Here is a 24,518-nt window from a genome sequence, read left to right as displayed (position 1 = left end):
ATTTTGAAGGAAGAACCTAATAACTTCCCGTACTGGTTATATTGCATTAAAAAAATACTGTAAGACAGATGTAGGTATATCCTTGTCCTTCTGTCTCCCATCCTTATCTCAGTCAGTTTTGCCTGCAGCACGGAATCGTCAGGGCCCTGAGAGCACTAATGGACCCTGATAGCACAGAGGGAACTCAGCAGTTCCCCTCCCTCCTGCTGGGTGCTGAACGGGGATTCTGGGGCAGTCCGAGTGATTTGTCAAGATGATACCGAAATTCCAGGAATTTTCCAACCATAAAAGCTTGCCAGTGCCTTCCAATGTTTTGACAACATTTAGCAAAATATTAATATTTCTATAAATATACAAATTTAGCCTTTCTATGAGCAGGTACAGGAAGGTAAGAGGATTTCTGACTGATACCTCTTGTGTAGCACTCTTTGGCTGAGGTACCTTTTGCTGGTTTATGTACTCCAAAAGATATTCTGGGTGATCTGTCCAGGGCTGGGTATCTTGGTAAGCCTGTTATTACATGGATTTATATTGCAAAGAGTGTTATTTGGAAAGTTTTTTGGGTCTTAAGGTTTGTGAACCAGCTTGAGATGTGTGGCAAATACTATCTCTAACAGGAGCTTCTATGCCAAATAGTCAAATGAAGAGGTTAAATTAAAATATAACCCTTTCAAAAGGGCTTAATGCCTTGCAACACATAAATAAATACACTCTGAGCATATCAAGAGTGGCAAATTACTTCAACCTTTTACTGCTTTTATACCTGAGATAAATACAGTAGGTGTTTTTAAAATAAGCATGTATTACGTATTTTATTGCACGGTTAGCCTTGTGCAATAGTGAAAATAGTATTTTACACTCTTCAGGTTGGTTAAGACTTACAGGCTAGAATATGCCTGGCAACCAGAGCATCCTTCAGAATGCTCAGCACATGGCCTGTGCTCCCTTCAAGGATGAACACAGAGAAAATGTTTGGAATATTTCTGGCTGATCTGCACAGAATGAAACCAGCCCTCAGCAAACATGTAATAGCTGCAGTGTGAAACCCATATTAAACTGCTATCATTCTGACACATCCAAGTCCAAACTCCTTTCAAATGATGAAGTTTTCAATCCATGATTGACATAATTTGTGCCTTTGCTCAGTACACAAAAGAGCAGTTTGCTGCCAAGAAATGCCAGTGCTGAGGTGCTTCTCAGATCCCTACTGAATATTTGTTCTCTCTTAATCCTCAAATCAGTAGAGCAAATCTTTCACAATACTCCTTTTGTGAGGGAGACATTATAGTTTAAGGGCACGTAAACTGAAAATTAACTTTGCTCAGGTATGTTTAATGTGAGCAATATTCCATCACAGCCAGCGTCCTTTCAGTAAGCTGGCATCAAAGCACGAAGTCTGGTGCAAATGACTAAGGAAATCTTTCCTCCAGAGGACTTAAAACAGCATGAGAGAAAACATAAGCTGTTTATTATCTACTCAGGCATTTTCTATCTGTGTGTGTCCAACTCAGCTGGAGCAATTTTTCCAGGTTTTCTGCCTGTATCCCCATCCTGTGGACAGTTGGGCCTCTGCAGAGAGGGAGAAAACTCTGCTGTCCCTGGTGCTGCAGCAGCACTGGTGTTGTGCTGCCCTGCCTGTCAGTCTGTCATGAGGCTGTCAGTCCATGCTGAGGCTGTGCAGATGTGCCAAAGTCCATTCTGACCTGATCTGTGTAGGTCTGGGATGCCATTTGAATTTTGTTTTGTGTCCTGTCACCTACAGCATTTTGTCACTGGTGTGTAATGTTTTCTCACTCGACTTTAGTGATCCCAGACTTTTGGAACAGTAAGTATAATCACTTGTTTTGAACCTTTGTCCTATGCAACAATTTCTTTCAGAAGAGAAGAATTTTTTCAAAATTATTTTATTTTGCACCCCCTGCAGCTCTTGCAGCCTTCCAGGAGTGGTTTGGTCCTTTCTCGACATTTAAGACTCTCCCTAAAGAAAATATAGGAAAGACCTGGAATTTTGATGCTTTCTATAAAATTTGCAGTGTGATAGGCTGTGTTTGTAAAGCCTATAGACTGTCTTTTAATTGGTTCTCTTTATACACCTATTCTAGTTTGTGAGAGGTACACAGATGGAAAGCGATGGTGGGGAGAGCAATTCCTTTAATCAATCATCTGCTTTGCTCTCAGCAGGTGTAAATCCAGAGTAGCTCTTCTGATGCAACTGGATAATTTGAGACAGCTTTGTAAAAATTACAACACTGTTTTTTGGCCTGTGTTTTAATATGAGCCACCGAAGGGATGATGCTGTTACTCTGCCCTCCAAAGAGGGATTGTTTATTGCAGCAGCTTGGGAACTGGACCTTCAAATTCCTCAACACAATCTTGGGTGTCACTGTATGTTAAATGGAAGGCTGAAATTTGGCCTGAAAACCTTGGGCAGGGCAGCAGGTGATGTTCCCAGTTCCTTCCAGTAACTGCCTACTTGAACAGAGGTTTTGGAAGTTTATTTAAAGGGCGAATAGGTTTGGGTGTGCTGAGACTAATATGGAACTGGAGGTGGATTTTACAATATATCTCACATGCTTAATGTAGACCAGAGAGAAAACAGACACTGCTTTGATTGAAAACGAATCCCTTGTTCAATTAACTCCTGATAGGCAAATTGGTGACATTAAAATAAACCAGCTCATCTGGCTAAATCCTTACTTTCTCCACTCTGATTCAACATTATTAAGGCTTGAGATTATCAGTGATGGGACTTGGATGTTAAACACTCTTTAATCAGAAGTCCACAGTGTGAAATGAAGGTAGGCAAGATTTCCAGTTAAGAAGGATTTCAAAGTGTTACCAAGAATTATGTGGAATAATCTACTTTCTTGGGAGGTGTTTTGTGTCTGCTGCCTCCATGTGGAGTTCATGGCAGAGTGGGGAAAATAGAGAGATCCCCCCATTCCATGGGTTTGCAACAAGAAAGGTACTGGGGCAGCAAAAGGAAGAATTGTCTTCATGAATATATTTAATAATAAATACAATTTATTATTATTTTTTGGCTTTGGAGAGAAACTTGAGGACATAAAAATTAGGTTGTTTCTGATCCTTCAGGAGAGGTGGTAGAAACCAAACACACCATTTGATCCTGGGCTGGAGCAGTGAACCTTTCCATGGTCTGTGGGTACCCTGGAATCTTTAATACCTAGCAAAGCCCTGGCACATTTCTGGTAGAGTTTAAGGGGATATTTTGGTGTCTGAGAGGTTCTGAAGGATTCAATAGTCAGCAACATACTCAGCTTTGTTTTTTCTTATGGCTGTCATAGCAGATGTTACTTCAGAATAAGTTTATAGGGAAACCTGGAGCTATAAACAATGGAGTCAGTGTTTCTAATGTTTGTTGGTGAACATAAAACAATAATAAAAATAATGAAATATTTATAAGCTTTCAGAAGTAATTACAATGATGAGGTGGAGGGTTTAATTTGGAAGCAATAGCAAAATAAATGAAAAATTAATTTTCCAGACTTACTGGTTCATTTTCAGACTTATTAAAAATAACTTGGCCTCCTTGTAGCAGTAAGATGTGCCAAATTACCTGATTAATGTAAACTTATAATTCTGTTCTCCACCCATTAAAGTAATTGTGCAAGTGGGGAAGTTGCCTGTTCCTTTTTTTTTTTTTTTTTTTTTTAATCAGAGAATACACAAAAAGAGATGCGAGCTTTTACTGCAGATTATGGTGACTTTCATTTGCAGAACTGGCATTTTATGTTCTCCTGCAACACGAAGAGACTTACAGAAGCTGTGTTTTCACTGCAGAGAAGACATACATCTGAGGGTTTTAAATCAGATTAGTCTTTCATTGGCTTGCAAACTAAGGTGAGGTAAGGGAATGCAACAAGAATTCTATTAAATTAAACATCATAGTGCTCGGATATAAATGCCATTCTGAGGCAATTCCCATAATTTTACTCATTAAGACACTAAAATCAATGAACTTCTCTGTTATGGTGGTTGTGAACTGGTCGAGCTGAATTGCAAAATTATTTGGGAATGGTCTAACTCTGCTTACACTGAAACTGCCTGTTTTTGATGGCACCACAGTTAGGCAACAACATAAAATCTCTTGGCTCATCTGTCTTTGAAACTCAAAACTCACCCTGAGTTGTTTTCTTGCAAGAGCCCAACACTGTTGAGTTTAAACTCTGAGAGGTGAAGGGGGATCCAAATAATGCAGCATCCTGCAGGGGATGTTCACCCCTGAACCAAAACCACGGTCCTTGACAATTCAGTTGCTTATTTGTCAAGTAGATACAATAAAATAAAGCTTATTTACTTCTAAGTCTCATGAGACTCAGTCAGCAGGCATTTTCTCACTTTCCACCTCTGCCTAAACCCTCTAAAAACCCCTCTATCCCCTGCTTCCTTGTATCCCAATCCCAATGGCTTTTGGGTGGTGCTTGGAGGAGGCCAGGCTTTCCTGCAGGAAGCAGCACAGTTTGCATCGTGTCTCCAGCTGCTTCTTGTTTCAGTATTTTGTTGGGCACAGGAAATGGAAATATCCCTCAGTTTGAGTCTCGGCATCCCTATTTAATTTCATTTAGTGTGTCTTAAAGTCCAAGAGGAGGTGCTGGTTGGAGCTGGACTGACTGCTGAGAGTGGTGTTGCATCTGATACCTGTGGAAGTCTGGCTGTTCTGGCTTGCTGTTGGTATTACTGCATTATTTTAGCAGTGATTTCAAGCAGAAATATCTTGAAAGCAGTTTGTGCGAGGATTCCTGAATTCTCAGAGTACTTGTTACTCACTTTGATGTAGCTCCCTGGTTAATGGCCTCTCGGATTTTAGTGACTTGTGCTAATGGCTTTATTTGGCTCAGCATCAGTTCTGTGAAGGATTCTGTGGGGAATCAACATGGACTTGACTCTAAAACTGCTTATTAGGTATAAAGTGAGTTCTGTCGGAAGAAGAGAAGGGTTGGACTCTGGCCAAGAGGCAAGGCCTTACACTAAAGGGTCAGGAGGTGAAACAGTAAATCAGGCTGATATTAAGCAAGGAGTGTATCATACAGGATAAAAAAGGAGGCTGGACATGTCTGGAACGTTGACTCTCAGCTTGATCTCATTACCCTCTTCTGAAATTTATGATGATCTGAAAGACTTGAAACTTGTTCCTGAAGTGAGCTCCCTGCATGAAGCCATGGGTGGGCTGATGTATTGGAGAAACATCTGACATCATAAAGCTTTTGTCCTGCAGAAACACAAAAACAATGACTGCATGTTCCTGCCATACAGTACTTGTGTGCTAAATAACAGGAAGCAAAGGCCTGACCAACCTTCTCTCTGATACCAACAGAATTTATTTCTTGCCTTGCCAATTCTCCTTTTCTTTGCATGAAGATTTTGGCATTTAAAAAATGTTGGATTTTTATTAGAAACAAAAGATAGATTCTCTGTCTCTGTAAATTTTCATTCTTTCAAAACCAGAGGCTATGCTTCAAACGTGCGGAAGTGGGTGTTTTATTTTCTGGTTTGGAAGAAGCTGGCTCTGCCTGTGATCTGGAGACAGAATCGTGCAAGGAGCCAGCAGTACCTGGCAGACATTGCTGGGTGTGTGGCTGGACTGGTCATTGAGGCAGCCTGAGCAGCTGCCTGGCTCCACTTCAAACACAAACAAAATCCTGGTACAACTGGCAAGTTCTTGCCAAGCACTTGAGTTCCATGAAACCCAACTTCTGGATGGAGACATGTTCCAACAGAAATTGAAGCAGTTTACTGTGCAAATAAGCCTGAGGTACATCATAGCAGAAACAACACTTTAGTTTCAGGATTATTTCTGTCTTTCCGTATTTTAGGTGAGGATGGGAAGTGTAAGACTAAACAAAAGATTAAATGACTTGTCTGATGGAAAAAGCATTTATGAATGGAGAATGAGCACTAGAAATAAGAAAAGCTTTTGCAGTTTGGTGGAGATGATCCAAACAGTTGTGTAACTCTTTCAGGAGCTTCAAGAAGGAGGAAAGATGGGAAAGTGTGGGTCGTGTTTTAACAGTATGGCAAAGAGGGTGAAGGACTTTTTGAAGTCAACAGTTCTGCCTAGGGGATGTAAGTTTCATAGAAAATCCCTGTTGTGGGTCACTGCTGCTGCTGTTGATGAGGATGCTGAGTGGTGATTATTAATGGCTTTCTTTCCTCCTGAGCTACATGGATGTGTGGGTTTGAGGAGTGGGGCATGACCTGCATTAACCTGTGCTCAGCCAGGGTGAAACCCTTCCTGCAGCAGTTGTCTGGCTGTGCTCTGGCTGACAATCTCTTGTTTACTGAAGAGGATCACTCATTAGCTGAGCAAGTTTCTTTTGTAGGCTCATCACAAGTGGACATGACTCCAAATCAAAGGCCAAGCTGTGGAACTTGACCACTGCAGGTTACAAGGCATGAGATGCTTGATCCAGCACCATTTAAAAAACCTCTCAGATTTGTTTTTCCTCTGCTGAGCCCATTTGGTTTGTGTCCATCCAGCTCTGAAAGTATTTTCAGCTGCCAGTTTAGTGAAGGCCAACACCCACCCTTTGTTACAGTCAGTGTTATTCAGCAGATATTTAATGTCTCCAGTTCTGGGTGTGCAGGTATCTCAGGTCTCTCAGAACTCCTGTGGATCTGGCTGAAGTGTCTCAAATGACCAAAGCCAATTAAGATTCCTCCCCTCTTTGTTCATTCCTGAATAATTGACACACCTGTACTTGCTCAAACTAAAACCCACTTCATAATGTCAGTGAGATCAGTGCTGGGACACAGATTAACTCCCTCTAAGATTCTGGCCTGACAGACCTTGTTGGACACAGCAGATAATGGAGTTTGACTCAATGAATTTGTCCACACCTGGCTGGACACCACTCCTGAAGCTTGTTCCCTGAGAGCCTGATTGGAACATACCTAGATATATGCAGAGGGCTTTTTAGGGATTTACTTCCCTCTGCAAGACCTAAGGAGCCCCATTTAAATCTACAAGCACTTAAGAGTGAGAAAACAGAACTCATATTGGGTTTTTTTAAAATTAAAAATGGCCTCTACTTCATATTGCCTTCTGTATTGGAAGAATGAGCAGCATGCTGCACACTGCATGTCAAAGAACTTGGTTACTTTTTTTTTAAACGGTTCAAATATTGCACCAAACCTTTGATTATGTGTGGTGGTGCTTTTCATAAATTATCTGAGAGAGCAAAAAGAACATCCAAACTGTCCTGTTGGGTTGCCCTAATCTCATTTTAATCTCATCCCTTCAACTCTAGGACCAGAATGTTATGTGAAATTTGTGTCACAGTGTGGAACGTGGGTTTAGAAGACGCAAAGTCAATTTACAAAGTTAATTTACAAAGTAAGGACACCCTTATAAAGAAAACCCCTAAACCCGTAATGAAATTATTTTGAAAGAAGCTGTTTGGAGTTAAGGCCACCTTTGCATTTTAATGGGTAATTACTCTTGGCATCACTAACAGTATATAACCAAAGTCCACAGCATCCCTTGGGGACGGAGGTAAATTTGGATTTAAAGACGGTGAAGCAAATATTTTGTACTTTAAGGAAAGCCAATTTCCGTGGATCAGGGAGAAAAGAAATCCAAGGGTTTTGGCGCTGAAAGCATCAGCAGCATAGTGCATATAATCGATACAGGAAAGGTTATTACTTTTCCTTAGGAGCAGGGCTGGAGCCGCGGGAAGGTTGGGAGCGCTCGCAGCCAGCAGGAGAGGGCGGCAGAGAAACAGCTCCCGAATCCTGCACAGCACCGAAATTTTTAAGAGGAGCGAGAGCACATCAGAGCTCTCGGAAGCCAAATCCCTTTCAAAACGGCAACTTCGGCAGCCACCCCCCCCTCCCCCGTTTTTTTTTTTTTTTTTTTAAAAAAGTCCGTAACACTTTGAAAATGTCAAATTCCTGCGGCAGCCCAGAAGACGCGGGGAAGCAGCGAGGCAGAGATGGCAAGATAAGAAGGGAGGATGTGGATGATTCCCAACCTGAGGGAAAGAGGTTGAAGCTGGGGAATGAAGGAGGAAACAGTGGAAAGGACAGAGAGGCATCAGCAGCAGAAGATGCAATAATGCCCTGCTCAAGCAGAGAAGAACCTGTGCCCGAAGGAGGTGGTGAAGGCAAAAGTGTAAGTGAGGATCTTCAGCGGCTCAGAGAAAGGGGGAAGGGCCGGGAGGTTACCTTTGAAATTATTTGTCATCCTGAAGTTGGTAATTGGGCATCAAGTAGAGCAGGACAAATGCAGTCGAGTGTCCCATCTCGCTGAGATCATAAGCACGGTCCTCTTTAATTTCTGATCTTGGCTACACGCTTTTTAGTGCAGGAGTGTGTATTTATATCTGGCTCTCGCTGTCAGCTGCTTGCAAGCTGTATATGCCAGAGAAGTGACTTCGTTTTTCATGGGGAGAGGGGGGAAGGAATATTAACTGCTGAACTTGCTTTTCAGCTCCCTATAACCATTTAGAAACTGGGTAAGGATTGGTGTGTTGAATTGGACACTTTGGGTCGTTTATCGGTCTGTCCATTCAGACTTTCAACTGCATTGATGTTGAGTAGCACAATTTTACAGCTGGGGATGGGGGTAGAGCCTGCAGGAGAGGAGGAGAATTGGTGCTTAGCGATCTCATCTGGTGAGATTTTGCTAAAAAAGAGCTGCCGAGCAGTTGCCTGTATAAATACCAGCGTTACCAGAGCTTTACACGAGGTTAACTTTCCTGCCTGGTTATTTAGCTCAGCTGCTGTGCCTGTCAGCAGGCTCCTGAGGCACAGCAGAAAACTCGGGGGAGAGGGGGTGAACATATGGATCCCCAGCCAGCTGAAGCTTTTCCTCTCATGGTGCAGTTCGGGCCAGGTGCTTCTCCTGGACACATCCTGGCTGCTTCCCTCAGTCAGAAGTGCAGGGGGAGGGTGGTGGGAACAATGTCTTGGGTGTAGGATGTTTCCACTTTGAGTTGTCATAGGGTGAGAGTGTGGCTTTAGAGCTCACTTAGGAGCTGCTGGAGATTTCAGTGCACTGATTTTATCCAGAAGTTTTCTGAACTGGTTTTTTTTTTTTTTTTTTTCCTCTTCTGGGATTGATATCCTGAATTTAGACATGCTTCTTCAAATGAGGAGCTAAGTAGATGCTCAGCGTTTCGGTAGCAATTTCATTTTTAAATCATTTGAAAGACAGTTTATTCAGTTTGTTCTTGGTGGAAGGTCATCTCTAAATGCAACAGCTTTCCTGAGCTACAAAAGTATTTAAGTGTGTGTAGAAGGTTGGTTTGTTTCTCTAAGCAGAAATCTCTTTTATTGAGCCATGTAACTGCACAGAGATCCACTTTGGTCTGTGTTTTGGGTTTCCAATGCTTTATGAAGGTGGGCTCTTTTTAACTCTCAGACAGCAAAGTAGCACTCTTGTTCTTATACCACTTCTGGCAGAGACTTATTTTTCCCCAAAAGAAATGCAAAATACAGGCAAGTTAATTGGTCAAATATAACCCTTGTTTTGTCTGTTTTATTTGTTTTCTTTTTTACCTGAGAGTAAAGGTTTTAAATCCGTTCTACTTCATGATAAATATCCAGAAATGAGCATCACTATGAGTTGGGGTAAAAGTCTTTTTGATGGTACCTCTTACTGTAACACTTAATTAGGAAGTTACTGAAAAATGAGCCCCAATTGAATAAATTTACTTTGTCTTTTAAGGGATCAAGGCAGAATATATAAGAATGATGCATACCTGAATCACTGCGCTCTGCCCTATCTGTGAGGCCTGGTTGACCCCCTTACAACTGTTCTGCTACTGCAGCAAAGTTCTTTGCTGGTGAATACCTGTCCTTTTTTTTTTTTTTTTTTTTTTCCTTTCAAGGACCTGTTATAGCTGCTCCAACTTTACATTCTGGCTTTTCGTCAGGGGATTGTTAAAAATATTAACAAAGCAAATCTGTTAATGAGCAATCATTTCACTGCTTGTCTCTCCCAAAATCAACTATTAAATAGCTTTTATAATAAAATAATTGTTCTTATAGTAATTATATATAATAAAATAATTGTTCTTATAGTAATTCTTAAACTGAATTTGATTCAAAATTCATCAAAGCTCAATTAAGCTCTTCTTTCCCCTCACTTGATTGGATTCTTGCTTGGGATGTTGCACTACATTTTGCATGAAGTTCTAGTATTTTTTTTCCCCCTTCCCATTTAAATCTGTCTGTCTGATTTGGAGGCAGTATTAGAAACTAATTATGTGACACTTGAAATTCTGTTAACATAAAACTTTTTGTAAAAGCAATAAAAGCTTGTTCAACAATGTCTGTAAGTGTCTGTCACCTTGTAGAGAGCAAGCTGCTGGAAAAGATGGACTGTGTGCCCTTAGGAAACACTGGGATGACTTCATTTCTGTGCTTAGAAGAATCTTTATTTTATAGGCATAGTGGTATGGGTAATCAATGCATGCATTGCAGGAATGTTTCCTAATAGTCCATTATGTCTTCCATTTTAAAGAAGGACATTTAAAAAAATTATAGGCTTTGACTCATTTCTGGACTAGTAATAAAAAACCAGCCCAGTGTGTGTGCTATTTCTCTGTTTATTCCAGTGCTGTTTGCCTCATTCAGCATCTATTCTTGGGTTTAGAAGAAAGAAATCTACATTGGTCAGCTGCTCTAGCTCATTGTCCCACTTCTTACGAAATCTTGGGTTATGGAGAATGCAGACACCATGTATATTTTATGCTCCTGAAGTGTTGTGGGCATTTCCTTGGCATCCTGAGCTTGTAGTAGTAGCTGCTGCTGGGCACAAGTTGGTTGCAGAAGGGACTTTGTGCCACTGGACAGAGCTCTTTCCCCTGCCTTGGGAATGAGGGCCTGCATTTGCCAGCAACTGGTTGGCAGCAGAACCTGGAGTGATTCCTTCACTTAGTGCTGGTGACTGGTTAATGTGGTAACCTGGGGTGAAACTGTAATTGTTAATTTACGTATCTATTAAAACAATTTCCTTCTTGCCTTCTCTTTTTATTGCTTTCATTTGCAGCGAGGAAGCTGCTCGCAGCAGGTGTGAATCACATAGTCTCAGGCCATGGAATTTTTCCCTCTGTAATGTTTCTTGCTGGCAGAGCATCAGAACGAAGCCGTTGGTTCAAACAAAGGGGATGCAGTCTTTGTAGTGAGGTTCAACTTGAGAAATGCCTCGTTTGGTGCAGATGGTGGGGCGTTAGCGTTAGGAAGAGCTGGTGAGTCACTACCTCTCACCAAGAGTTTGGGTATAAGTCTTTAACCAGGGTCTCTGGAGAATTCCATCTCCCCCTTGTGTGCCTGGAGGACACCCACAGCTGTCAGCTCTGTGATGCCACAGGGCTGATTGTCACCCTGCCTGTGATCATACACTGGAAATTGTTAAATTAGGGTAAAGTGGTATTTACTGAAATAGGAAGCATATGAAGAATTAAACTTGCAAGTCCTGACTGCTTTCCAGGCTGATAGACATGTTGAGAATCTGTCATGAGTTACCCACGAGTGACCATGAGCAGTGGGTGTCCTTGTAATCCATGTATCCTTGTGCTTCAAGAACCGTCCTTTTTTTATCTCTCTTTAACCAACTCTTTGTCCATATGCCTGGTGAAGGTTCTTTGGATTTTGGTGCAAAGATATTTCTGTGCCCACAAGGCCTCCTTTGTTATGAACCAAACTTTTCCCCCTATAAATACTTGTGCCAAGTTTAGAGAACAAGACTGGGTGTGGTTTGACTTCTGTAGTGTTCCCACAGCACACAGCTCCCTAAACTCTGTTTTCATCTGTAATGTCACCTGTGCCAGGAGAGAGCTCGAACTTTTACCTTTTAAACAGCTTTCAGAATGACTTTAGTGCCTTTTTGAATTAAGGTACTGTTTTAATTTTTTTTGTTTAAATTGCCTTTGTGAATATTTGGAAATGAAGAAAGGGTAGAAGTACAGCAAAGAAAAAAAATGCAACTTTTTTTGTTAACATCAGAAGTAACATCTTTATTCAGTTTTGGGACTGTCATGTTGTAAAAGAAAATGTGAGAAAAGTGTTTGAGAAAGTTCTTAATGCTTTTGTATGAGGGGAAAACTGGTTTTGGTGATCAGCTCTGGAGAATTGACTACACCAAACTTGTATCATGTGACAAATCCGGCCTTCTAAATCTCAGCTGTTAATAGAATTCTAGATCCAGTTCAGATGGGGAGATGTGACATGCCATGCAATGTCCTTGTCTTTGCATAAAGAACAAACTGAACCTTGCCATTACTTGGAGTAACTCATTTGAGTTTTCCTAAAGTGTAGAAGAGCACACCTTGGAAAGCTGAGAAACACTTATTGGAAAGCTGATCATTTCAAAGGTTGTTTCCCAGGAGGAGAGGAAGGGTTTTCTAGAAATTAAAATATGAGCTTGGAGCTACAGCTCAAGATAAAATTCCCTTGTTTGAAGGATGGGTCTGGATTCATGGTATCGAATGAAAATCTCTGTCAAGACCAGGTGAGGATGTAGGAACTGAACCCCATCTGGATGCACTGCAGCAACTTCAGTGTGAGCTGCTGTCCTGGAAGTGCTTGGGGTAAATAACAAAGATATTAGGAGGCACTGAATTTGAGAATGGTGTTAATCTTGATGAGTGAAATACACATTTATTATCTCTTATGTTTAGCTTGGGTTAAAGTAATTTTTGACTCAATAACTCAAGGCTTTTTCATTAAATACATGCATAAAACAGAATCAAGTGTAAGAATTGGATCTGAAGTGTGACAGTTTGACCTTTCTGTGCATTGCCACACAAGGTCACACTGTGTTAATGCAGCTTCTCATAAAGATTTTCTGTTTTAGGACATTTGTTTGCTCCTTACAGTTGGTTTATTACAAAACCTTCTTTGTGTGTGTATGGCTTTGTGATCATGATTGCATTTGTAGATATTGCTTTAAAGAGGAAATGTGTTTGGAAAGGGAGAAGCTGCAATGGTGGGTTTGTCTGGACTGACAGTCCAATTCAAGGCGCTGGTTTTTTACTCTCAAGGTTCTAAGCAGATTGAACCATTCTGCTCTCAAGGCTGTGGCTTAGTTCTTTTTTTTTCTCCTTTTTATAAAAATGTTTCAATCTATTGAACTCCTTTTGTCCTCAGATATTATGGAATAGATGTGTTTTAAGAGAGCACAATAGATTTGAAGCGTTTTGAAGAGCATGGCATTTGGAACGTGTTGCAGTCTGCATCTGCCTTTCCTCTCTTTCCTTTTTTGGGTCTGATTACCTAATTAGAGGATAACTTAAGGATTTAATCTATTGACTTGTTAGGAAAACTGTGATAGATGCTGGAATTACTGCTTTTGTTTTGATTCAGAACACAATCAAATCCTGTGATCCAGGACAGACACACAATTATTTGCCTTTGGAGGTGGGAAGAAAGGAGATGATAATTCTTTAGAAGTCAGTGATGATATAAGGTGCTGGAGTTACTTCCACAGGAATATTTGCTAAATCAAAGTAGGCAGCCTTTGGTAGAAAGGTGTGGATAAATCAGAAATTGGCTTGGACTTGAATCCAAGAACAAGAACGAGTTGATGGAAAATGTTCTCCCTAAAACTGATTCATCCTCCTGTTAACCTCTGGCTGGTGTCAGTAAACAGTGTCTGCAAACAATGTCACTGCAGCCTGAGCAGGAATAATTGCAGTAAAGAATTGCCTGAGACAAGGAAAGGCAGCAGAAAGAGACCCTTCTGAATGACCTTGTTTTGCCATTTTTCCTGCAGCTCTTGGGACTGGATGGCAGGGGGTAAGTGTGCAAAACTAAAGGCCTTGTGTGGATTATCCTATTATTTTGTCATGAGGGAAATTTAAATTAATTCAGCAAATAACTGCCTGTTTTCAACAAGCAATTTCAACCAAGAGCAATGCTGGCCAGTTTGGTTTACTCACTGGAAGTTCAATTTCACTGATAAGGAACATTCATGGAGCATTTCTATCCCAATTTGAGTGATCAATTGCCTAATATTATAATTTTTGTAGAGTGATTGGAATATTACTTCTGATTGAAACTACAACCAAAATGCATTAAAGTATTCCAAAGTACACAAGAAGGCATTTGTGGTCTATGCTGAGTTACGGAAGATATGAAATGAAAATATTTATATATTGCTCTTGCTACACTTTCTCCTTCTGTGTGCCCGTGTCAGCCATGAAAAATATCTTTATTTCAAGTCTCTGTGATTAAGAGATTAATAAAATGATTTACTTTACTTTGGTGTTTTTTTTTTTTTTTTTTAAATATTTGCCGTCTTAGTCATTAGCCTGGACCACAACAATGAGGAGCAAGCCCCAGAAGCTAAGCAAAAACTGAAAATGGAATCAGGCTGGTGCCTCACTAGCTTTCCTTTTTCTGTGGAGTACTCAATGTTCAGACTCATTTGGGATGCATTATTACTAAAGAGTTGCCTATTTTGTTCCATTAAATTAGGCTGCAGGATCTGCTGCACTGCCACCCATGTAATTTCTCCCTCAGGAATGCACTTAATGTGTTCTGATGTTCTGATACTTGGCCCACTGTGCAGTTCTTAAACAGCCCAAGGAGTTATAGACAGCCTTGTCTACATTAGGAAGGATCTTATCCTTTAAATTCAGAATACAGAACATTTGCTTTTGATGGCTCTCTTGTGTTCTGATCTCTTTCCTTCTGGCACCTTAAGATACTTGTGAGCCAGCTGGTCACTGCCAGCAAACTTCAAATAGCTCGGTGCAGGAAAATGCAACACTGAAGTAACTTAGCCTGGTATCCTTGACTCTAAGTGCTAGATAATGAAGTAATTCTCAATTAGTTGTACTGATACTTAATTAATAAAGGTCCATCTAAGATTCACAAATCAATGACAAGTGTCTGCCCTCTCTTGGATACTTTCATTCCAGTCTGAAAAGCAAAATGTGTTTCAAGTGAAAAAGATTTCCTAGGCACAATAATTCTTACACAATCTATTCTTCTTTCACCTGCTGTTTTCAATCCTGTGTGTTTCCAATATATTGGATGTCAGCCCTCCTGCATAGGGATGTGGCTTTAGGATCCCTAGGAAGTGACACAACTCTGGTCCCTCATTTCATGAAAAGAGCTTTCTTTACTGAGTTGGTAACTGGACAGACAAGTGGGAAGGTGGAGGAGATTGTGGCTGTCCAAGGCTTTATAGCAAGAACTGTGCAGGATCATAATGGCCTTCAGTAACTGAGCAGGGACACCATGGAATCAGCCACCACTGGCACAAACCTAAAAGGGCTCTGTGTTTTCCCAGGGCTCTGTGTTTTCCCTTGAAGAGCTGAGCAAGGAGAACACAGCATCAGCCATTAACAGATGCAGTGAAAGGGCTCTGCGTTTCCCCAGCTCCCGTGATTATTTTGATGATATTGGTTACCCTTAATCATAATGAGATGGTGAAAAATTAACAGGTTTTCCCAAAGTATCCATTCTTTTTGATGTCTGTGGGTAGTGTGGTAAATTCCTGTTTTAGCTGAGTTTTACTGTGCATTCAATGTGTACTATCTTCAGTGAGTGTTATTTTCCACAAAATGAAGGCTAATCACAAACAAGTGGATCTAGTATGTAAAATGATGAAGTCACCACACTGAGACCGCCTTAGTTCTTTGAGTTGGGCCATAACTAAATGGAAATTGAGCACTCTTATCAATAATACACTGGGGAAGTAACATCTGTTCTGAGATGCTGAGAGGTTGGTTTTTTTTTTCATTCACTAAAATATTTATTTCAGCAAAAAAACCCCTAATCTTTTCACTGTCTCCAGAGGGCAAAATCATTGACTGTTATGTTTAGAAACTGTCTGTGAATTACAAGAGTCTATATAAAATGGAAAGAATGCTGATTGAGCAATTAATCACTTTTTACTTAATTTAAAATAAATAATGATATTATAGAAAGCTGTTGCATTAGCTCTAAAAAAAAGACTGATTCTTGGAAAAGCAGCAGGATGAAATTTCTTTCTCTCACTACAGGCTGGTTTCCAGCTCCTGCAGGCACAATAGCTTTTGGTGATGTGACAATATTTTCTTCTAATTACCCAGTGTTGTGTTACACGTTACATAAAGGTTGGTGTTCTTGGCCACTCATGTATAGATCCTCCTTTGATTTTAAGGCTAGAATTTACTGCTAGACCCTGGTTTCTGATAAAAGTTAAAACTATTTCCCTAAATTCTCTTTGAACATGGAATCTTTTAAAAAACAGCCACTGTTGATTAAGGGCTTCAGGTCATGGACAGTTCCTCAAGTGTCCAGGAAAATTTCTTGCTGTAGATAACTATTCTTAGAATAAAAATATAAATCCTTGCCTGGAGTTGGAATTTTCCCAACTTCTCATCCCAGCCTGAGTAGTTTTTTTGCACCAGATGTTATTGACTTGATGATGGGAATAAACTCATCTCCTCCTCCTGGATAAGCCAAGCATCTGGATCCCTGTGCTTTGTTTTCCATCCTGCAGGTCTGTGTTCCCCATCTGAAATAATTCATCTGTGCCCTCGCTGGCTCTTTGCAAGTTCAACATTTTTGCAGAAAGCTGATTCTGCTGGATGTCCCCTGCTAATATATCAGTGGTTTAGGTACTGCTCTGGCCTGGGCTCCAGGTTCATTTACCAACAACTGCTAATGACACAAAACATTCTGTGTTTGTCCATATGGAAGTGTATTTTGGTCAGACAAGCCCAGAATTTATGACTGCAACTTGAATTAAATTGTCTGAAAATTACCAATCCTTGATTTATACATACCCACTTTCTCCAATTCACTAGAGGGGAAAAAAAACCCACTGAATAATATTCATAGAAGAACAGATCGTTGTGGGATGTTAATTGCAGAGGCATCTTAATTGGAATGACACTGCTCCTGCTCCTTTATTTTTTTTGTTTGGTTTTTTTTCCTCTATGTGCTCAGTTTTAATTCATTTTAAAGTGTCCTGTGTAGCTGTGCACATAAACCAATCTGGAGCTGTATTTTAGCACTCCAGAGTGGCTGCTCAATTGGGACTAAAACCCCAAAAACTTCATTATGTAACAGAGCCAAAAAATCTAAACTAGATTAATATCTTATCTGTTGACAAATGAATTTTGCCCCAGTGATAATTTTCCAAGACCTTTAATCTTCCCAGCTCACAGGTCAGTTTGGGTAACTGTGGCACAAACCCCTGTGTGGCGTCTCTAACCTGGAGAGAAGGAAGCTGCTAAGTGCACGTGCCTTGGGGGTATCTGCACTGTGGGTTGTTAGCAGGGAAGCTTTTAACCAAAGTAAGATGAGGAAAGAAAACCCAGAAGAGTGAGTGCCTGCTAGTGCTGAGAGGACAGAGGCATGATTTTGTGCTGGGTTTTTTTTTTCTGTTTATTTTTCACTGGGGAAAAAACATAATTCCACAGAGTAAGATCTTTGCTTAAACCATCCAGTAGAGATAAAAAAATATCAACAATTCCTGCTATTTCATGCCAATTGCTCAGTTCTGTAATGGCAGTCTTCATTAGAACTCCACATAAACAAATGATAGCATCCCTTTATCTGTTTACTTTCTTAAAGCTTGTTTTTGTAAAATGAGCAATTACTTAAATTGCTAAAGAAGATTATTTTTTTAAATACCAGCTGCATAATTGCTAAGGTGCTCTTAAATCTGTTTGCTAAAGGAAAGGGGCTTTTTCATGTGCTGCTCCTCAGCCCTTCATCTGCAGGTTCTGAAGCAGCTGTTAGAGATTACTAAATCAGTATTGAGATCTGAACACTGCCAGTGTTCAGAGAGAGAGGCTGCAGAATGGAATTGGTTTTGTGTGTTTTATGTGATTGTGCAGATGTGTGCACATCCTTGGTGCTACTTTAGTAGTGCATCAGTTTTAGTAATTGCCAGGAATACTTTTCTTCTTCTGAGCCCAAAGTCCAAAATACCCTACTTGATTAATGTCTAATTTTGTCATGCTGACCTAAGGAATCCTGGAAATAAAATGTGTCTATAAACAAAAGCTTTTGACTTTCTCAACCACTGATCCCACTCCTTGGGCTAAAGAGTTGTGGTCTGGAGAAAATACTGACTTTCAAGGTGTAAAATCTGTTCCCTGTCATCTCAAGAGATTGCTTGGACTTTGAAAATTCACCGATCTTTTCTTTCTGCTCCTCTTTAGTGTGAGCTTTTAAAATTGAGAGCAGTGGGAGCAGGAGAATGGACACTCTGGGGGTGTAGAGCATGATTCCAGATGGCAGAGATCACTGATCCCAAGTCTATAGCAGGATAGTTGGTAGCACACTGTTTATTTATTTACTCAGCAATAGGATCAGGAACATTTTCAAAGAAATGGACATTTGTGTACCCCTTACTGGGACTGTTAAATCAGGGAGGTGACACCAGCTCTCCCTGCTGTCGCAACATTGAAACTGGCCCAAGGCAGTATCCAGACCATTCTACTCACAAAAACAAGCACCCACTTTCTATATAGGGCCTTGTAGCTCAGCAATTCCAAAGGCATCTGGTGTGAAGTGCTTCGAGTGTCAGAGAAGAGCTCAACAGCTTCAAGTATCAAAAACTTCAAGTTTCATCTGTAATAAATGATATAAAAATCATCTGAACAGCCTTTCTTATGAAGGCAGTTTATTATTTATAGAGACCTTAAAGGGGATTGGGAGGCAGGTTGATGAAATGTCACTGCTTTCACCTCACAAAGTAATTGTATTTTAATGAAGTAAAGCCTTTCAGTTGAAGAGATGATGTTGGCTGGTGGGGGAATACAGACAAAATGTAAGGGAATAGACAGGGCAAAGAAAACAGGGTTTTCTTAGAGGTGTCAAGAAGAGAGGGAACTAATTCAAGGAATTGTGGTGAAGCTCCCAAGGTGCTTCACTGCCCTTGATGCTTCTTCCTCAAGATCCAAAGGTACTGTTTGTGCTCCCTTGAAACCAAGGAAATGGGTCCCTGAAGCCACGCCAGCAGAGGATGAGACCTGTGTCTCACTGGTGCTGATGTCAGGTTTTATTTAAGCAGCTTTGCCTGGTCTCTGACAATGTTCAGATAATCTGCCTCTCACTGCAGTGTTTAACTTGTGCTGTCTGTCATGTGCAGAGCTGCAGCTGTACCTTGGTGGCACTGGCTGCTGTTCTGCAGCTGGATGACAGAAGTCAATGCTCCAGTGTGTAGTGTCCCAAGACCCATTCTTCTTTAGGAAGTCACAAAAAAGGATGTGGCTCTGTATCTGACTAATGTTTTGTTTTCTCCCTTTGCATGGTGATTTTCCTTCTATATCTTTGACTTAGAAGTTAAAATCTCCTTGCTTTTAGTTGTACTTATATTAGTTCAGTCAAGGATCCCCTGACGCCAAAAATTACTTTCTTAGTAGAATTTTCTGGAAATTAGTTGCATCACATAAAGCAAATAGTTCAATTTCTCATATTCTAGGATTAGCCATTTTTAAGCACTAACAATAGAAGTTTAACATGCACATCTCCATTAGGTTCGACTAAAACTTATTTTGAAAAGTATCATGAGTTTCTCTGGTGAAAGGTCCATGTAAATCTAGGAAATGTGTTTAGTATTGCTGATAATAAAAGCCCAATTTCTTCTGAAGGGCTGATAAGCCACAGCTTGAGGGTACAAGCTTGACTTTACATATTCAGTGTAAATTTTTTCTCATTCAGTGCCAGGAAGTCCTGCAAAGGCCAGGCAGACTACCGCACCTTTGAAATTAAGTTTTCAGAATGACTGCAGCAGAGTTTGATTTGCAAATACACTATCTGAGTTCCTTTAGTTTTGGCTTAAGGAAGCTGGTTGAGTCCTATATAACACCTAGTAGACATTTTCTCTTTTCACTTAAACTGAGAGGGCAAAACCTCCAGAAGTGACATTGGGATTTTCCTAAATCTCCCAAGATCTGAGCCAGAATCTGATTTTTACATATAGCTCAAAACTTTAAGCCCCCTGATACTTTCTGCAGAACTGACAGAACATTAAACACATTGTGCTGTCTGTTTTCTTGTGTTTAATTCTTTTCTGTTCTTTATTGTATGGTGCATTTGCATGAAAATGGCATTTTGAAGACTAATCTGCTCCTGGTGCTAGTCCCTCACCTGGACGCACAATCTCTGCTGGATTTGCAATTAGTTACTGTGGAAATGATTGCTGCAGTGTCAGGGCTGGTGCTCTGCTCTTGAGTGGAAAGGGAGCAGCAGGAGCTGATGAATACTTAAACCACCCAAGTTTTATGCAAAGATCTCTGCAAAATTACACACACCGGGGGAAAGATGAAGTTGAGAAGCCACACAGACTAAGTGGAATGGTCCTAAATTTGTTTCCATGCCTGTCCTGTCTCTCATCATGCTGGTGTTAAATTAGGAACCAGTTGTGAGGCAGAAGGAACTAAGTTTATTGGAGCCTACAAGGAAATGCCCAGAGCTATTCTCAGACTATTTTAGCTTGATTAGGACACCTGTGGTTGGAGCAGGATTTCTGTTTTCTTGGGGAGGAAATCATCACTTCAAGGTATGAATTAGGAGCTCCTGAGGTATGAATCAAGATGAGAATGGTGGCTTGAGCCAGGCACCAAACCCACCTCTCAAACAGAGCAATACAGAACTGTATTAACGTTGTTTAAAGTCCTAGAAACGTATTCAGTGAGAAAGCAACGCAGATCTGGATTGAGGTAACTGCATCTTCTGGGAAAGTGATATTTTGTAATGCAGGTGTCTGTGCCAGCCCCTCAGTTCTACGTCTGCCCTGTCCTGGAAAGATGTAGCAGGTGGCTTTGATGAAGTGTGGAATTGAATTCCTGTGAGGCTGAGAAGGAAGAGCTAAACTGCTTTTGCAGTTCCCTGAAGGCTTCCCTCCCTTATCATGAGTTGTTTTCTTAGTAACAAGTTCTTGGTTTGTGCCCTCCTGCCTGTCAGGAGGTCGGATGTGTTTTCAGTTCTGTGGGTGTTCTAAGAATGTCTTTGGGAGAATTACCAAGGGCAGCCTTGCATGTTATATTCGGTGCCAAATACAGGCACAGGATTTTAGCGTATGTGGAAAATGGTGTTAGAGAGGGAACGTCTCAGTCAGATCAAAGTATTTAACTTTGCCCCTCCTTCTCAAATTAATTTTGAAGCCAATAAGTTTTTTTGTTGTGGGTTCATTCAGTTTATGGATTAGGAGCAGGCTTAAGGGAGATTCCTTCGCAGTTTTCATGGAGATGAAACAGCCAACATAAAGCAAAGCCACCTCCTTTCCCCCTTGTAGCACGAGGTGCCTTGTAGAACATGGTCAGAAACTATAAAACACGAGACCTGAAGCAGGATATGATGAGATGTTTCCAAGCAAACATTTCCCAACATGTGCAACAGGTAGGGAGAATGAACAAATTGCTCCCTGGAAAAAGTACCCAGATAATGGAATTGTTCTTGCTGACTTTGACACGGATGTGTGGGTGTGAGCTCCACTCACAGGGCAGGCTGGCAGTGCAAATGAGCTTCAGTGCCTGGGGCGGGGGGGGCCCTAAATCCGTGTACCAGGATTTTGTAATTGCTAAATGAACTAAGAGAATTAGAATTGCCTCTTATGAGATAGGTACTTTGGAAAGTCTCCCTGGTTTGTTCAGTGTGAATTCTGGATGCTGTTGCATGGTAGTGGCCTGAGAGGTTGGCAGCAAGACACAGAGATGTGTGAGAGCTGATAAAAGATGTCTCACTGTGCATCTGCATAGACAGGTCACATCCCAAAATAACACGAGGAACTTTGAAACCCAAACAAAGTGCTGAGGCCATTATCACATTGCCTTCAATGAGGAGACAAATCAATGCTTCATTCTCTCTGTCCTTTCTGAAGGTGTTTTTAGAGTCTTGGTATTTAGGAATCCCCTATGACTCGCTCTTGTTCCCTCCTTCCCTCCCTCCCTCCCTCCCTCCCTTCAGCATCCCCTGTCCTTTCGTGTCCCTCTCTTGCAGAGTGGATTTGGGGCTCAGGAGCCAGCACAGCTCTCCAGGGTTTTGGCTTTCACCTGAGACTTGGGGAGCTGCAAGAAAAAGCTGCTAATTAGAGAATGGACTTGCTTTCTACCTCTATGGCCTGTTCATCTGCAAGATATGAATCTTTTAATTTCCTTGAGTGATTAAGGAGCTAAATTTCAAGCTTGATTCTATTATATTGTGTCAGTTTGCTTTCTTCTACTTTGCTTTATTATCATCAACACTAAATAGCCATTTTACCTTCCCACTGTAAATGCTGGAAGGCTGCAGTGGGAAAAGAAAGTAGCCAGCACTACATGCTTTGATGAATAAAGGAATTAAATAATCCTGAAGCTGATTCCTATCACTTATCATGTTCTTTGGGCCACACCTGTTGTGGGGGGAAAAAAAAATAAATTAGTTTCTGTAAGAATGAGGACAGTTGTGTCTGTGGGGACTCAACTGCCAAATGTCACCTTAAGCATTATAAAATTTGCTAAGAGATTAACATTAAGAAATGCAAGAATTTGTACAATTAGCATGAGAAAAGTGTGTGTGTGTATATATATGGAAACTCACAAAATCTTCTAAGAAATATGTAGGATTTATCATAAAGCTACTCTTGGATTACCAACTCCAAGTATTAAATTGTAAGTAAACCTATTTTTTTTTCTTCACATCATGAATCTGCCTTCAATCATATTATAAAAGTCGCAATTTTAGATCCAGTTTTTCTGTTAACTTCTACGTTTTAAGCTGTTTGGGTGATATTTTAGTGACAGATTTGTCTGTAAGACTGCAAACAGGAATATAAGCTGCTACACAAGAATGTAAATTAAAAGCTGAATTTTTAGTAAAGCTGAGTTTCTGAAATAATTCTGTCACTTCAGCCGTATAAAATTTAAAGAATAAACCAAAATGTTAATGAGAGACTTGATTCAAAAACTGGAAGCTTAGAAGCATTGATGAAAGCAAATTCTTTTAAATCAGGGAAGTTTTAAATGGATTTCCAGATCAGGCTTTACTGTGGAAATGATTTTGTTTATCCTTTTTATCAATAACCTTTTGAGTTCTGGCTTGCCAGGCAGGTGAGCTCCCAGCACTGGTGGCCTCACTTCCTACTTCAGCAAAACCTGGGATGTGCAGCTGCTGGCACTAAGTGGGGAGCTTTTACTTTCTTTCAGTAGACTTAATAATTTTAGGAGCTTTAAGAACATTTGAGGCAGGAAGAATTCGTGCACTTCATAGAGATTTGACTTAATATTCTTTTTTTGAGCAGGGTTGGATGACAAGTGCTAAAATATTCCTGTCACTATATGGAATGTTCTTTGAAGAGAAATTTTAATTTTTACTGAGATTAAGATTGAATGTCCATTTTGCACAAGTTCTTCATTCTCCTCTTGCATTGTTCATTATAAAAGATTTAGATGGTTGTGAAGCTCAAGTAAACACTTGGAACTGTTACATCAAGACAATCTTGACATAACTTATTCAACATCAAATTACTGGTGTGTGCCTGCTCTTTAGACAGCACTCTACCTGTGTGAGCCCTTGATGGGTTCACTGTGCACAGGCCTCATGTTCATAAAAGAGGTTCCATCCATCTGTGAAGTGGTGAACCAGATGCTATTAGCATTTAAAAAAAAATTGACAGTAATAGCACATTTTTGAGAGACAGAATCCCCAACCTCTTTACATTTTCTTTGAGGCTTCTGCTGTGTAAGTAAAACACTTCCATTTATCAAAGAGAAAAAACAATGTGCTGCACAAACCAAAACAAAACCCTTTGAAAACCGATTTTTGGAATAAAATGTATGTGGAAGCAATTAATTAAAAAATGGTGATCAATCAGATAAAACCAAAAAAGCCCCAGTTCCTTAGGTCCTGGTTGTCCATCCTCTTCAGGCAGGCTGTGGTGGCAGCTGTGTGTGCTGGGTCTCCCTCCTGCACTGAGCCTGACATGGGCTGTGCACTTGTTCCCCCCAGGGGCAGTAGGGATAATTTGCTGTTCTTGAGCAGTGCCTCATTTCCAGAAAGTGTCTGACCTTTACATGCTTAAGAAATACTGAGTGTTAATAGGGTTTTTAAACTGATCATAAGTTCCATGGTCACCCTTGTTTTCCCTAACTTGTGCATTGCCGGCCTTTGTGCTATTTACAGTGTCAGAAAGGTGTTTCTAAGTGGGTTTTTTTCTTGCTTTTGTTCTTCCACATGGTTGTACAGCTTAATTTGGCTCTCCATTCCTAATGAGGGCACGTTTGTAAGGTCACAGAGGGAAGGGAATACAGCTCTTCACACACAGGCTCTGGTTTGGCCTTAGAAAGCACTTGTGCTTTTCAGCACTGGGTAAGTTCCACTTAAATCAGTGGTACCTAAACCTTACTTTAAAATAGGGTGGCTGTGATCTCATCCTTGAAGTCAAGTGCCTTTCTCATTGCTCTGATGGAGAGGAGAGCGAATCTTGGGCACATTGCAGCAGAATCTGATTTTTCCTTCTGGGTCGCGGGCAGAGTGAAGAAAGTCCTGTACCAGTCTGAAACTGCAGCAGGGTGGTTCTAAGGAAGAGTATTTTGGATCATGCTTAGTGTGTGTGGGAAATAATA

General features: G+C 40.6%; 1 protein-coding gene across 16 annotated transcripts in view; it reads left to right on the top strand.

Moving 5' to 3' along the window:
- Positions 1-7,885: 7,885 nt before the first annotated feature.
- The window catches only part of RBFOX1 (RNA binding fox-1 homolog 1), a 1,117,054-nt gene continuing 1,100,421 nt past the window's right edge, over positions 7,886-24,518 (top strand). For all 16 annotated transcript variants that reach the window (XM_032125552.1, XM_032125546.1, XM_032125560.1 and 13 more), the window contains exon 1: positions 7,886-8,131. In XM_032125552.1, coding sequence (XP_031981443.1) covers positions 7,901-8,131 — 231 coding nt within the window. In that variant the 5' untranslated portion in view covers positions 7,886-7,900. The remainder of the gene's footprint in view (positions 8,132-24,518) is intronic.

Source organism: Corvus moneduloides, chromosome 16 (assembly GCF_009650955.1).
Source record: "Corvus moneduloides isolate bCorMon1 chromosome 16, bCorMon1.pri, whole genome shotgun sequence".
Taxonomy (NCBI): domain Eukaryota; kingdom Metazoa; phylum Chordata; class Aves; order Passeriformes; family Corvidae; genus Corvus; species Corvus moneduloides.
This window is presented reverse-complemented; position numbering and strand designations above follow the sequence as displayed.